The sequence below is a fragment of the Panthera tigris genome, chromosome A2 (genome assembly GCF_018350195.1).
Source record: "Panthera tigris isolate Pti1 chromosome A2, P.tigris_Pti1_mat1.1, whole genome shotgun sequence".
NCBI lineage: Eukaryota > Metazoa > Chordata > Mammalia > Carnivora > Felidae > Panthera > Panthera tigris.
In genome coordinates, this window is record NC_056661.1 from 7554749 (window position 1) to 7568941 (window position 14193).

The 14193-nt window shown below is 55.7% G+C and overlaps 1 protein-coding gene across 1 annotated transcript in view; it reads right to left on the minus strand.

Annotated features, from left to right (window-relative positions):
* Positions 1–1185: 1185 nt before the first annotated feature.
* The window catches only part of COL5A3 (collagen type V alpha 3 chain), a 35427-nt gene continuing 22419 nt past the window's right edge, over positions 1186–14193 (minus strand). The window contains exons 43-68 of the mRNA XM_042973974.1: positions 13521–13628; positions 13297–13404; positions 13147–13200; positions 12646–12699; positions 11897–12004; positions 11769–11822; positions 11512–11565; positions 11343–11396; positions 11153–11206; positions 10494–10601; positions 9840–9893; positions 9624–9677; positions 9265–9318; positions 9074–9127; positions 8793–8900; positions 8593–8646; positions 8071–8124; positions 7766–7873; positions 7414–7467; positions 7298–7333; positions 6805–6858; positions 6004–6220; positions 5803–5915; positions 4202–4270; positions 2230–2469; positions 1186–2148 (exon numbers count right to left, since the gene is read on the minus strand). Of these exons, the coding sequence (XP_042829908.1) occupies positions 2002–2148; positions 2230–2469; positions 4202–4270; positions 5803–5915; positions 6004–6220; positions 6805–6858; positions 7298–7333; positions 7414–7467; positions 7766–7873; positions 8071–8124; positions 8593–8646; positions 8793–8900; positions 9074–9127; positions 9265–9318; positions 9624–9677; positions 9840–9893; positions 10494–10601; positions 11153–11206; positions 11343–11396; positions 11512–11565; positions 11769–11822; positions 11897–12004; positions 12646–12699; positions 13147–13200; positions 13297–13404; positions 13521–13628 (2226 nt within the window). The 3' untranslated portion in view covers positions 1186–2001. The remainder of the gene's footprint in view (positions 2149–2229; positions 2470–4201; positions 4271–5802; positions 5916–6003; positions 6221–6804; positions 6859–7297; positions 7334–7413; positions 7468–7765; positions 7874–8070; positions 8125–8592; positions 8647–8792; positions 8901–9073; positions 9128–9264; positions 9319–9623; positions 9678–9839; positions 9894–10493; positions 10602–11152; positions 11207–11342; positions 11397–11511; positions 11566–11768; positions 11823–11896; positions 12005–12645; positions 12700–13146; positions 13201–13296; positions 13405–13520; positions 13629–14193) is intronic.

Sequence of the window (14193 nt, forward strand, 5' to 3'; positions counted from 1 at the left end):
GTGACTGCTAATGGATATGGGATTTCTTTTTGAGGTGATGAAAGGTTCTAAAATTGATTGTGGTGATGGTTGCACAAGTCTGTGAATGTACTAAAAACCATTTAATTGTATACCTTAAATGGGTGAATTATATGGTAAATGAATTACATCTCAATAAATCTACTTTAAAAAACCTCAGCCCAACATCTAACCTCCAATTCAAGCTGCCTCAAACCCAACTCAGATCTTAACTGATGCCATCTTGACTTGCCAAACTGCCAATCCTCACTCCCCATTCATAGCAACCCCTACTTAGTTCTACTCAGTTCATCCTACCTCCCACATCAACCCTAATTCACGTCAGTCCAACCTCCAACTCCAGACCCTTACCTCAATCCACTGATTTCCCAACCTCCAGTTCAGCAGATCCCATCATTACTCCACCGCAAACGCACTCAACTGACTCCAAAGCAGCCTCCAATGACTCATCTTCAAGCCATTTTCAACATAACTCGACCAACCTCTACCCTCTAACACCCAACTCACCCCGAGGTTCAACTTGTAACTCAGTTCTCTCTCCCCCCAACTCATCTCCTGACTCTCCACCCAGATCTTTGACTTCTAGTCATTTCATCTCAAACCCAGATCACATCCCATGTCACCTCTTGATCCATTCCCTCACCCTCAGCTCAGCCAATGACTCCAGGACTAACCAAGATCAACAGAAAGATCTAGCTATTCTCTCTCTCTCTCTCTCTCTCTCTCTCTCTCTCTCTCTCTCAAAGTTTGGTGTATTCCTAATAGGTTCACATTTTTTTCCAGCTTTATTGACATAGAATTGACATATGACATTGTCTAAGTCTAAGCATACAACCTGTTGATTTGATACACTTGTATACTGATCACAACCGTAGCATTAGCTAACACTGGCATCACAACACATAATTAAAATTTCTTTTTTGTGTGCTGAAAACATTTAAGATCTCTCTTAGAGATCCGGAGATTTTTGACTCTTCTTCTAGGGTTCTGAAATGGTAAACAGACCCATCGTCTCCGGTGAGTACCATTATAATTGGTTTCCCCCACCTCCCAAAGCCACCTCTACCAAAAGACACTATTAAGCCAGGTGGTGGCAGATAACCTCAGGCGAGACAAGAGCCCGACCTTAAGAAAGATATAGGCAGCACTAGATGAAAGACACAGGGACACAGTTCACTGGTTTATTCTCAGACTTGAGATGCCAAATATGCCCTATGGCCCCGGAGGGGTGGGGATCATGCTAGAATCTCTCTCATCATATCCCAGCCTTCCCTAAAGGAGGAAGCAGATTAAATATACAACAGAGGGGATTTTCCCTTTTAACACAGACCCAGGTATAAATAGGGCAGCACCATTAGGATCCTGACTCACCCCCACCATCTTGGCTCCCCTACCACCTGGCATGGCAAGGTGAGTTCAGGGAGATATGGGTGGGGGCAGTACTCAGAGCTGGGCTGAGGCAGTGGAAGGAGCACCCAGCTCAGTCCAGGGAAGCCCCACTCTTCCCTCTGGAGCCTGACTTCAGTTCCTTCACTGTGAACCCACCTGAAAATAGGAATGAGCGAAGGGGTCCCAGCCTGGGATCAGGAGACATCCAGTGCTTAACTATTGGAAAGGGGAGCACCACCAGGTGTTGGGGGCACTGACCGAGGAGTGGGGAGGCAGGCATGGGGGGCATTCATCAGCTCTGAGTTAGAAGTTCATTGCATGGGGCCTCGGGGGTGGGGAGATGAGGGCTGGGCAGGCAGGCAGAGCCAGACTACAGTATGTCAGCTGTGGTGCAGTGAAGGGAGGCTAGACTTGAGCCAGGGGAGTGCAGCCCCCGGCCCCCTGGAACGGAGAAGGAAGACTGCTTGACCGTGATGAGCAGACTCTCCCCTGGCTCCACAGTCACAGGACACGATAAATACGGTGGCTTCAAAGCCTCAGCACCAATAGTGCCCCGTCTGGGGCTCCCTCATTATCCCTCCCACCCCAAGACTCTCAGCTGCTAAAGCAGACAGGGCCCAGTTCAAACCCAAACTTCTGGTTCGTCTGGCCGAAGTCAGTAGCCGCCACATCCCACAGAGGCAGAAACCCCACTTGGGAAGAGCTGAACTCCAAGAGGGTCTTCGTCTGTCCCTTGCGGAGCTGGGAAGACAGAACGGTGAGTTAGCAGGAGGGCAGCCAAAGCCTCTCCCCACTCTGGCCGGCCCCTGCCCTTCCCCTTACCCGGCAGCCGTCGTAGGGGACAGCGATGGTGGCTGCTGTCGTCTGGTTGAAGGACACCTCTTCCCCGTTGGCCCCGAGGAAGCGGAGGGAGCGGCCGTAGTCGCCTGCAGCTTCGTCCAGCCAGGCGGCAGAGTTCTGGCAGGAGTAGGTGAAGCTCTGGCGGGCTGTGGCACTCAGCAACTTCAGGAAGGTCATCTGCACCACGTTCACTGGAGACCCGTCAGCGTCCACGTAGGAGAACTGGGGGTGGGACAAAGTAAGAGGTGAGGGTGCCCCCAGTCACCCCTACTCCTTCTGCAGAACCTCCCTCCCAGGCTCTCCATCCCCTGGCAGACCCACGACCTCTGCCACGTCCCCTTCTTTGGGGGTGGCCTTTCCCGCCATCCAGCCCCCCATGGTTCCCCTGTGAGCCCCCGGGTGCACGTGGCTACTGAGCACTTGAAATGTGGCCAATCAGATAGAAACTTTCAACCATGTTACTTAACTGTTTAATTAAAAATTTGTATTTATGCTTTTACTTTAATTCATAACTAATAACTGAGCCTCAATCCAGGTATCAGAGAACTTAGGTGTGGAACAACTCAAGTATGCGAATCTACTTTTTCAAAGGCAGATTTTATGAAATCTAACTATGGATCAAGAACCTCCAATGAAATTTAGTGCCCAAATTACGATGTGCTATAAACGTAAAATATGGGTCAGACTCTGCAGAACTCGTAGGGGAGAAATTTTAAATGCCTCAGTAACCTTTATATTGATATGACACTAATTTAGATGCACTGGGTCAAATAAAATATATTATTAACATATCACGGGCCTGAGATAGCCTGCTGGGTAATACGTCCCTTCTGGCCTCCTTCTCATCTCTGTATCATTTCCATGTGCCCCTACCGATGTTTTCTGGAATCACCTCCCAGATAAAGTACTAGCAACTGAGTCTGTGTGGAAGGGTCTGTTTCGGGGGGAACCCAAACCAAGATACCCCCACGCTATATTATAGCTTTGTTTCTTGGGTTCCTGTCTGCCTGCTTCCTTGGTTATGCTCCCAGTAGAGTATCAACTTCATGAAGTCAGGAACTGTGTTTATTATTTGCTGCTACGTTCCCAGTGCTTGGCAGATACACGTATGTCATGTAAACAGTTCCCAAGCTGAACCCCAAATCCCCCCACCCATCAAACCTGTTCTTCTCATCTACATATCTCAGAATGTCACAAGACACCAGCCCACCAACCTTCTCCTCCCTCCCTTCCATTTCATCAGTGACTAGGTCCTATTGGCCTCTCTCTTAGATTTTCCAAGCCACACCCTCCTCCCCACCCCCACAGCACCAGCTCCAGCCTGGACCACCTCTTCACTCCCTTGGGCCAACATGCCAGTCACCGCCCCCTCCCCACCTGCCCCGGAAGCATTTTTCTAACTGAGAGGTTAGATTTGGGTCCTTCCCTCACTGAAACACATTCCACGGCTCCCTGCTGCTCACAGGTCTTTCTGGGGAGGTGGGCCTAGCCCTCACCTACCTCCCCAGCCTCCTTTCTTACCACATTCCCCTTCACACTTTCTAGAGCAGGGAGAGTGGCTTTTTCTTTCAATTCCCCAGATCCTCTTTTAACTCTGGACCTTTGTGTATGCTGTTCCCTCTGCCTGGAACACTTTTCCTTGTCCTCCCTAACTTGCTAACCCAGCTCATTCTTTAGGCTTCAGTTGATCTGTGACTGCTACCAGGACACCTCTGGGACTTGCGGCACTGCCTCTGGATTTCCACCATACCCTGGGCTTCCCCTATTCACATCTGACGCTCCACACACCCCTCCCCCGCCCCCAATCTGCTACCCCTACCAAGCCTGCAATCACCATGAAGGCAGAGGTGAGTCTGCCCTGTTCCTCTCATCCCTCAGAGCCCCTCCTCCAACTCCCCATGCCAGTTCCCACCAGTTTTCATACCATCCCCCACCTCGGTCTCCAGCCGCTCACCTTCTTCCCTCGACGGAATGTGCTGTACCAGTTTCCCGGCTTTTCCTTGGACCAGGAGGCCATTTTCACCTGGGATGGGAGGGGGTAGTCAGTGTAGATGGCCTGGGTGCCGGCCATGTCTTCTTGTATTTACCTCCCAGCACTGAAAGTTGCAGACTGTATACCCCGGACCCTTGAGCTGTTGTTCTCTGGGCATGGGAGTTGGCTTGGCCGGTGCACGGGTTGGGAGTCCCTGCCCTCTGAGGCAGCTCTCCACCAATGACAAGAATGGATGGATAAATGCTCAGCTCCCTCTCCCTCCCCCACGTGCCTGTTCCACACCATCTCCCAGAAGTCTCCCAGTGGAACTGAGCCTTCAGTGCCCAATGGTGACATTTTAACCCTCATCGGCTGCCTCCCCCAGTCCCCTCTCACTTCCCCCCTCCTCTCCTGGTGCCTCCTGCGATCTCCTCCCAAATAAATGACTCGCCCTCAAGTCTTTGTCTCAGGGTCTGTGTCTGAGGAACCCAAACCTGGATCAGTCTTCACACCCCTCCCCAACACCTCTGGGCAGGAGGAAGCTGAGCTGGCGGGAGAGGCTCAGATACCAGCAACTGTTTAGAGATCAAATCCTACGTGACCTCGAGGTCTGAGCTTGTCTGTATTCCCATCCACTAGTGTGTAAGGGTGCGGGAGAGGCGGAGGGTTGAGCTCCCACTAAACCAGGGCTCTGGCCAGTCAAAAATAATCATAAATAAGAGGGACATCACCATGCATTTTTGCAGGTTCTGTGCTGGCTACATACTTTACCAGCAGCAGAGGCATTAGCACAGCACCGCCCATCGTCAGTGTCTAATCTGATACATTGCATCAGCACTCAACTGTACAACCAGTCCATACCTTCCTGAGCTCCGTTTTGCAGATGAAAAAAACCCTGTTCCCCCCAGTTTATATCCCAACCCGGGGTTCTAGAGTTGCTGCTGCCTGCCCACTGCCCTCTGCTGCTGAGCCTGATGGAGAAGCCCAGTGTTCCTGGGGGCCCAGGTGGTCTCCCCTCCCAGCCCACAGCCTGGAGGGCAATGAGTCCACAGGCCCCTCAGATAGCGGATCAGGAGGCAGTGCCTACAGGAGGTTAAGGGCTGGGACTCTAGAGCCAGCCTGCCTTGGGTAATCCTCGGGTAACTTCTCTGTGCCTTAGTTTCCCTCTCTGGGGGATGATGGCAGAACTGGGCCTCAGTGTTGATGCAGCTAAGTGCTCAGAACAGCCTGGCACACATAAAGCACTATTTAAAGATCTGCCACCATTATTGTTTCCTTCCCTAGATTTTCTCGTAGAAGGTGAGCTCCCTAAAAGCAGAGTTTTGTTTTGTTTGATTCTCGGCTGTGGTCCCAGACCTTCAGACCTTCAGACCTTCACAGGCCTTGGCATACAGCAGGTCCTCAACAAATGCCGGATGAAGTTAGGATAAGGTCCCAGACAAAGCCTGTGTGTGTGTTGGGCAGGGAGGGGAAGCAGGGGACAGCCTTTGGTGGAGGCGGGAGGACGGGCTGGTGATAAGGCTTGGCTTCCGGTGCCCTCTTTCTCCCTGCGCCCTCTCCCCCCACCCAGCCCAGGCACTCACGGTCTCAAACTTCTTGTCGGGATAGAGGCAGGTCTCTCCTCCAGCTGTGAAGTTGCAGAAAACCCTGAGCGCGTCCCGCGCACAGCCCTGGTTGGGGTCAATCCAGTATTCCCCTGCCGCAGAGCCAGGTGGGGTCAGTGAGTCGGGAGCGGGACCCGACGGCTTCCTGCCCACGGGGCCCAGGCAGGGACGGGACCTCACCATCCGGCAGGTGCGGGTGGTTGCGGTGCAGCTCACTGCACACGAGGCCCGGGCGCTCAGCTGTGCCGGGAGGGCGCCGCATCTGCTCCAGTTCGAAGCTCAGCGACGTGAGCGAGGCCAGCACCTCCTCCAGGCCGCCCTCCGGGCCCTCCAGGCCCTCCAGGGGCACAGAGCGCCGCCGCCGCCGGCGCAGCCCGTGCAGCTCGGCCGGGGGACCCTGAGCGGGGTCGGGGACAGCAGAGGGGAGAGCAGAGATGCGGGAGGAAGAGACAGGAAGAGAGACAAGCAAAGATGAGAGAGACAAAGGAGGCAGAGACACACAGGGTTGGGGATAGATAGGAAAAGGGAGAGAGAGATCAAAAAGGGACGGGAGCCATCGAGAGGCAGAGACGGACAGGGACACATAGGAGGGAGAGAAAGAAAGACCCAGTGATGGGGAAAGGCCGAAGCAGTAACACCGTGGAGGGATCCGCAAGGTGAGGCAAAGAAAGCAGAGGGAGAGAAAGAAACAGAGACAAAATTGTGCAGCAAGTATTTGAAATAGAGACAGAGGCCAGGAGAGATGGAAGGGACGGAGGGAGAGATGGTGGGGGGGACAGAGTCAAGCAAGACAAGACCCAGTCAGAGCCCCCATGGGTGTTCCCCTAAACCCTCCAGCAGAGCCGGCATCCTCCCTCAGCTTTCAAGACACCTCCCTCCCCACCTGGGTGCCCTGAGCACCTGCTGTGTGCCCCACCCAGTTCTGGGCACTTGGGGACCCAGTGGGACAGACACTCCCAACATACTCCCTGGGGAACCTACCGGAGGGCCAGGGGGGCCAGGGGGGCCAGTGTCGCCACGGGGACCAAAGGATCCCTGTAGAGAGAAGTCACTTGGGAGTGAACTCTGTCTATGGAGACCCCTTCCTGCCAACACACACACACACACACACACACACTCACTCACTCACTCACACAGCACTGGGGGAGGGAACTGCAATTTTTTAGCCCCAACTATAAAACACTCATTTCCTTTCCATATTTTAACATCTCCGAAATCAAAACCTAACATCTTTGGCAAGTCATAGTTTCCTTGTCAAAACTGTTTTTTCTTCACAGTAGTTTCTAAAATAATGGTGCATCTCACAATTGGTGGCATTTTAGATTTGATAAAATACAACGGTAGGTGTTGAGTAAATAGTCGAATGCATGATTGAATGAGTAAATGAATGAATGCAAAGGGATTGAGGGTGTGGTGACGTTGAAAGGGGTGGGAAGCCAGGATGTGGGAGCCTGAGGGAACAGTGCATACTCACCGGGGAACCTTTTGAGCCCTTCTGTCCCAGAGGACCCTGTGAGGTAGAGACAGGGAGGGCTGGAGTCCCAGCTGCCCCACCACGGTGACCCCACCCCACAAACCCCTCTTACTCACCGCCACACCTGGGGACCCAGGGGGGCCCAGAGAGCCGATGGGACCGGGGGGACCCTGAAGAAAGGACACCAAGGTCATCACTGATGGGGTTCACCCCTGTGATCCAGGCACATCCCCCAGACAAGCCTCCAGTCCCCTCAAAAAACAGGCCACAGACACAGCCTCCAACCCGCAAATCCCTAGATGGAGACACCACCCCCCGCCATTTTCCCCAGACACAACTCTTATCATTCTAGACCAGGCTTCCCAAGCCCCAACCCCCACAGTCTCCAAATAAGCCCCAATTCTGCCCCCCACCCCCACCCCTTCCTATGGACACATTCTTTCCACTTGGGGTAGAACACACACTCACGGGTTCTCCCTTGGGGCCGGGGGGGCCCTGCACGCCTGGCAACCCCTGATCCCCTTTCTCACCAGCTTCCCCAGGGGGGCCGATGAGGCCAATTAATCCAATGTGACCCTGGAGGACAAGAGAGGCACACACAGGGAAAGAAATATGGTGGGGGGATTGCTGGAGGATTTTTCTTCTAGAGCCTTGGGGTAATGAGGTTGGGAGCAGAGGAGACCCCAAATTCTCAGCCCTCTGGCCAGGGAGGGAGGTAAATGTGGAGGAGACAGAGGTAACTGGGGGAGAATAATGGAAGGAGGTATCCTTACTTTTTCCCCCTTGGGGCCAGCATCTCCCTTCAATCCTGGAAGGCCAGAGGGCCCCTGGAAGGAGAGTGAGGCTCAGTTAGTCAGGCTCAAACACAAAATCTCAAGGTTCATGTGGGTGATTGGAGGGTAGTCAAATGGGAAATTACTCATGTTTCAAATGGGAATTACCAGGGATGTGGTCATGGGGATGGTCAGGAGAGAGGGGTGATGACAAGGGATAATGAAGGGCTGGCTGGAGGAGGTCCAGTATGAATGGTCCGTGGTCAGGATCGCTGTGGGTGGTCAGTGTTGACTATCAACATAGATGGTCAGTTTGGCTTGTCATGATGGTCACTGTGGTCGGTATAAACCACCAAGATAGAGGGTCGGTATTGACCATCAGGATAAGACCATCAAGATAGATGGTTAGTACAGGTGGTCAGATGGACTGTCAGTGAGGGGTGAGCCCACAGCACCAGGTGGCCACTGGATGCCCAGTGTGGTTCTCCATGCCGAGACACCAGGGACAAAGAGGTCTCTTACCAGGGGTCCAGGAGGGCCCATCAGTCCAGGAGGTCCCAGGAGGCCTGGTTCACCCTAGGATGAAGCAGAACGTGGGGATGCTGCACTCGGCCAGACCCAGTGTAGATGCCCCCACCGCCCTCCAGGGTCAGCCACCTCAGGCTGTGATTAGAAAGCATAAGGTGGGTCACGCACAGAGGGTCTGATCCCACCCTACTCACCACAGGGCCGGGGATCCCCCGAAGACCCTCAGGCCCCACACGTCCAGGGGGCCCTCGAGCCCCCACTGGGCCCGTCATCCCTGGGGGCCCGTCGGGACCTGGCTCCCCCTGAAACAGACCAGGGCAAGGGAAGGGCAGAAAGTGTCAGACAGCACCTTCCTCCTGGCCTCCCAGCCAAGAACCATCAGGGAGGGGGAAGGAATTGGGGCACCCATTCTGATGGCCCATCTGTTGGCCGAGGATCAACACAGGGACCCTCCCTGGGCAGGGGGGGTACTCACCTTGGCCCCTTTCTCCCCTTCTTTGCCTTCTGGACCCATGCGGCCTGAAGGACCCTGAGGAGGGAAAGAGTGTAGGAGGGATGCTTTGGGGGTGAGGGGGCCTGTGGAGGTGGGCGGGGGCCTGTGGGGGCCTGTGGGGGTGAGTGGATCAAAGCTGGAGCCAGGTCAGCCAGGAGGCAGGTCTCACTTACCCTTTTGCCGGGGGGCCCAGGGGGGCCAGGCTCCCCAGAAGCTCCAGGCGGACCCTATGGATATGTAACAGTACGAGGGTAGTATTAGCTCACGTTAGCTCACGTCGGTTGAGCAGGGCTATGTGTCAGGATGCCTGTGATCCCAGGACGGCCTTCCCCAGACATCCCCACAGCACCAGCCGTCTCCCACCTCCTCCACTGAGCTGCTCACCGTCGTGGTGAAGGCCCAGAGCGGCAAAGCAGGTGCTGTACGGGAGCCCTGGGTACCTCATCAGCCTACTCCTCCGGCCCCCCAGTCTACCCACTCACCAGCCCCAACCCCCCTCTGCCAGCATGACATGCTCTGCTCCCCCACTCACCGGTCCCCCAACATCACCAGGGTCTCCCTTCTCTCCTGGGGAGCCGTCTATACCCTGTGGGGGATGGGAGGGGTCATGGAGGCAATATGAGTTTGGGGTGAAGCTTGGGGACACATAAAGCTTATGTGCTCCCCTGACCTTGCCCAAGTCTGTGGAGGGAGGCGAGATGGGGGCAGAATTAGGAATATATTGTGGGGGTGGGGGGCTCACACACACCGAAACTCCTGGGTCTCCGGGGGGGCCTAGATCTCCTGGGAGCCCAGTGGGGCCCTGGAAGACAGAATGACGAATAATCACATTTCTGAATTACCGAGCATTTGTCTGACAGGTGAACAGTGCCCAGGCACAGCTTGGGCTGCTGAGGACACATAGTGAACAAAACACAAAATCCCTGCCCTGGGAGAGAGAGCTTTCTACAGTCTAACGCGTGTAGGCGGTGACCTAGGGGCATCACATGCATCACCTCACTTCATCCATCAGGTGTCTCCCAGCCCACGACTCAACAGAACTGACCCTCAGAAAAGGGGTGAGATGCAAACTGAGGTCCCACAGACTCCGGAGCTCCTCACTGCCCTGCCAGCCACCCCAAGCCCCACTGCCGTGGCCGGGGGAGGGGGGGCGGTCTCAGCCTCCACCCTGGTGCTAAATCCCACATCAGCCCCAGCTCCGTTGCCAACATTTCCAGATCGGTTCTGTGTGGGAGCAACTTCCACCCCATCCCGTGACATACAAGCGTGCCTTTGGTCATTGTCAGCCACGTTCTGGGTGGCTCGGGGCCAGCAGGTTGGAGGAGGGAAGGCCTGCTCTAGAAGTCGGGGAGCAGGGTCAAGGCCCCTCCCCATCTCTGCCTCCTCTTCTCCGAGGACTCACCACGTTCCCTTTGACTCCATCCTCTCCAGGGGGGCCTTTCTTGCCTGGGGGTCCAGCAGCCCCAGATGGACCTGAGTCCCCCTTTTCACCAATTTCTCCCTTGGGCCCCTTTGTAGAAATAGAGGTCGGAGGTCAGAATAGCCTAGACAAGAGTCCAGGGTCAGGGGTCAAGGGTCAGCATCCCTGGACTCAAGAATCTGGGTAGTCTGGGACTTCCTGGGGCCAGGGGTCAGAGTAGCCTAGACTGTCCAAGAGTCAGAGGTCACAGGATCTAGGACTTATAGGAGTCAGGGGCAAGGATGGCCCAGGTGCTCAGAGATCATGACCAAGTTTGGTCTAGCCCACATGCCACATCGGAGTGAATTAGAAAAGGGGATCCCTCTGGGAAGTTCATCCCCAACTCAGGGTGTACGGCTTGGATCCGAGCCCCCACCCCCTCTCTCAGCCCCACACCCTTGTGCAGTGTACAACCTGAAGAACTCTGTGTAGCAGCCCTATCTGAGACCTTCCAGGGCTCTGTCATCAAGACAACTGGGGCTACCCATAGGTCCTGGGTCAATGGGTGACTCTGGTCTGCCCAGGGGTCAAGGTGCCCCAAGATGCCCAGGGGTCAGAGGTTCCCTGCGATGGGTGCAGGGGCACAGGACACAGTCACTCACAGGGATGCCTGGGGTTCCTGGGGGTCCTGGGTCTCCAGCCTCCCCTGGCTCACCCTGTAGGAGGCGAAGTTGAGGGTAAGGAGAGGTCTGCTTATGAAAGACAGGAAGGAGCTCCCCAGAACAGCCACCCCCAAGCAAGACTGGCTGTGCCTTCCCAACCCTAGGCAGTCCCCTGCCCCCTTTCTCTCACCTTCTCGCCCACAGCGCCCGGCTGACCAACTCCCCCAGGCAGCCCTGGAGGGCCCTGGAGAGACAGCAAGGGGTAGAAGTGGGACTGCAGGATCCCAACAGCCCCTTCTTGGGAAATGGATGCCCCCACCTCTCAGGCATCCTGCCCACCCCCCACAGAGGGTCCTCACCTCCGATCCACTGGGGCCATGGGGACCCCTAGGGCCTGGAGCTCCATGGGGACCCTGTGAGACAGTCAGAATAGCATCCAGTGACCTCATGACCCCTCAAAGGCACCACTAACCACAAACACCACCCTTAATGCTGGTTCCCAGCATCATCTTAAAATGACAATGTGCCCTGTGACACCACCACCTCCAAATCAGTCTAACGGTCACCACCACCCTGCTATCCTCTTGCCCTCCCACCTTCCCCAGGTTGTCCATACCATGGACCCTACATCTCCGACCTCCCCTTTCTCTCCAGGAGGGCCCGGCAGTCCCTGTGGAACAAAGAAGCAAGATTGGAGCACAGACTGTGGGGAAAGAGGCCATGCCCCCAAACTCAGACACACACCTGCAGGCCAGGGGGGCCAATCACCCCAACGAAGCCTCTCACTCCATCATCTCCTTTCTGCCCAAAGAGGCCTGGTGGTCCCCTGCGTCCCTGAGCCCCATCTGCTCCCTGGGAGAAGGACAGAAACAGGGCACAGTGAGGGTGTGGGTCAAGGGTTGGAAACAGGGTCAAAGTCAGGTTAATGGTGGCAGTCAGGTTTGGGATTAAGTTTGGAAAGGGTCAGGGTTGGGCTTGGAGGTGGGGGTACAGGTTAAGGGTCAGAGTTTGGGAATTAAGCCAAGAGTTGAGTCAAAGTTTTCAGATGGGCAGCGAGTGGTGAGATGGGCATTGGGTGGTGGGTTGAGGTCAAGGTCATGAGCAGTGTTCAGATGAGGTTGAGGTGAAATTTAGGGTCGGGTTTGACATTGGGGCCAAAGTCAGATTCAAAGTTTGGGTCCAGGTTTGGGGTCAGCACTGGAGGGTGGGTCAAAGTTGGGCTTCAGGGTAGGACTGGGTCAAGGCTCAGATTTGAAGGTAAAGTTTAAGCTGGGATTGAGGTTCAGGTCATAAGTGGGGTTGAGACTGGAACTGCGATGGCCTTCAGGGTTCAGGTTGAGGTTGGGATTGAGCCAGACTCTGGGATGAGTTCCTGTTGGGTGTCATCACAGGGGGGTAGGGGTGGGGTTGAGTTTGGGTCTGGGTCATGGTGGAGGACACTGTCCCTTCCCATCTGGGGTCCAGGCAATGGCCACAAAGCCAAGAGCACTCACCGGGGAGCCTGGGTGTCCCACAGGACCCCGTACCCCTGTTGGTCCAGGCGGGCCCTGGGGGAGGGAACACAGCCAAAAACACCTCAAATTCAAGATTGGGAGCACACTCAAGATGACATTCGCTGCCTCCCACTGCCCCCACCAGGAAGCAAGAGCTGCTTCCCCCACAGTCCTGTCGTCCTAGCCACCAACAAGTGGGATCAGATATAGACATCATCCAATGCTTGGATCACTAGGACTTTTCCCCAGAAGTCCCTCCAGGGACTGAGCTGGCTCACAGATGCGATGCTGTGGCTGAAGGTCCTAGAGGGAAGCTGGGGAGGTGATGCCCCAGGGCCATGCAGAGTCACAGACAGAAAGATGGCCACCAAGGAAAGGGAGAGGAGAGGGTAGCCATCTCAGCACCCTTCCCATTCTCCTGGGGTCCCAGCTATCCCCCTCATCCTTCACATCCCTCTGCCTTCCCCCAGGCCCACCTCCCTCACCGGCCCCCACACTCACCGCATCCCCTTTATCGCCTTTGCTCCCTTTGTTGCCAGGGGCACCCACTTCCCCCTGCAGAGGAAACAGGTGAGGGAGGACCAACATGGCCTCTCCCTACCCTGAGCCCCCTAGCCCCTCCTCCACGAGCTCTTGTGTCCGTGAACTCACCTTGTCCCCATCCTCGCCAGAAGGCCCAACAGCTCCCGGCGGTCCAGGAAGCCCCAGGGGCCCTGGGATCCCATCTTTGCCCGTGGGGCCGGGGGAGCCACGTTCGCCCTGATGGGGGAGTGGAAGAGGGGATGGTCAGGGGCCAGGGCAGAGGTGAAGGTCCGGGGATGTGGGGGGTGCTGGGTCCTGAGGATGCTTGAGGACTGTAGCAGGCAGGCACTTACCGGGGACCCCTTCTCGCCTGCAGGGCCAACAGGGCCTTGGCCTCCACTTTGGCCAGGAAGCCCCATGCCTCCTGCCGGGCCCACAGGACCCCGCTCCCCAGGAGGGCCCTGGAAACAGGGGTGAGAAGTGTGGGAAAAATAGCAAAAGTTCTCATGGATAGAGGGGGTTTCAAGCCACCAGGCACTGAGGTAGGTAGTTAACCAGCGTCATATCCATCTGTTCCCTTCCGCACAGTGGCCAGAGGGACACCTGAGTCAGGGTACACATGTCCCTCTGCCCACAGCCCTCCACGGCTCCCACCTTACTCAGGGAAAATGCGAAGTCCTCCTGGTAGCCCACAAGGCTCTGCACGAGTTGCCTCATCACCTCCTGCCCTCTCCGCCTCCCACTCACCCCTCCTCACTTCTTTCCAGTCACACAGGCCTCTTGAGCATTTCCTCCAACGTGCTAGCACACCCCAACCACAGGGCCTTTGCACATGCTATTCCCTCTGCCTGGAACACCCTTCCCCTGTATATCCGCATGGCTCCTCCTTCACCTCCTTCAGGTCTCAGCTCAAATGTCACCTTCTCAGGGGGCCTTCCTTGACCAACCCATTTCAACTGCTCTCTCCCTACTCCCCCTTCTCCGTGTCATTCATCACCAACTAGAAGAGACGCTCCAGGAGAAGGG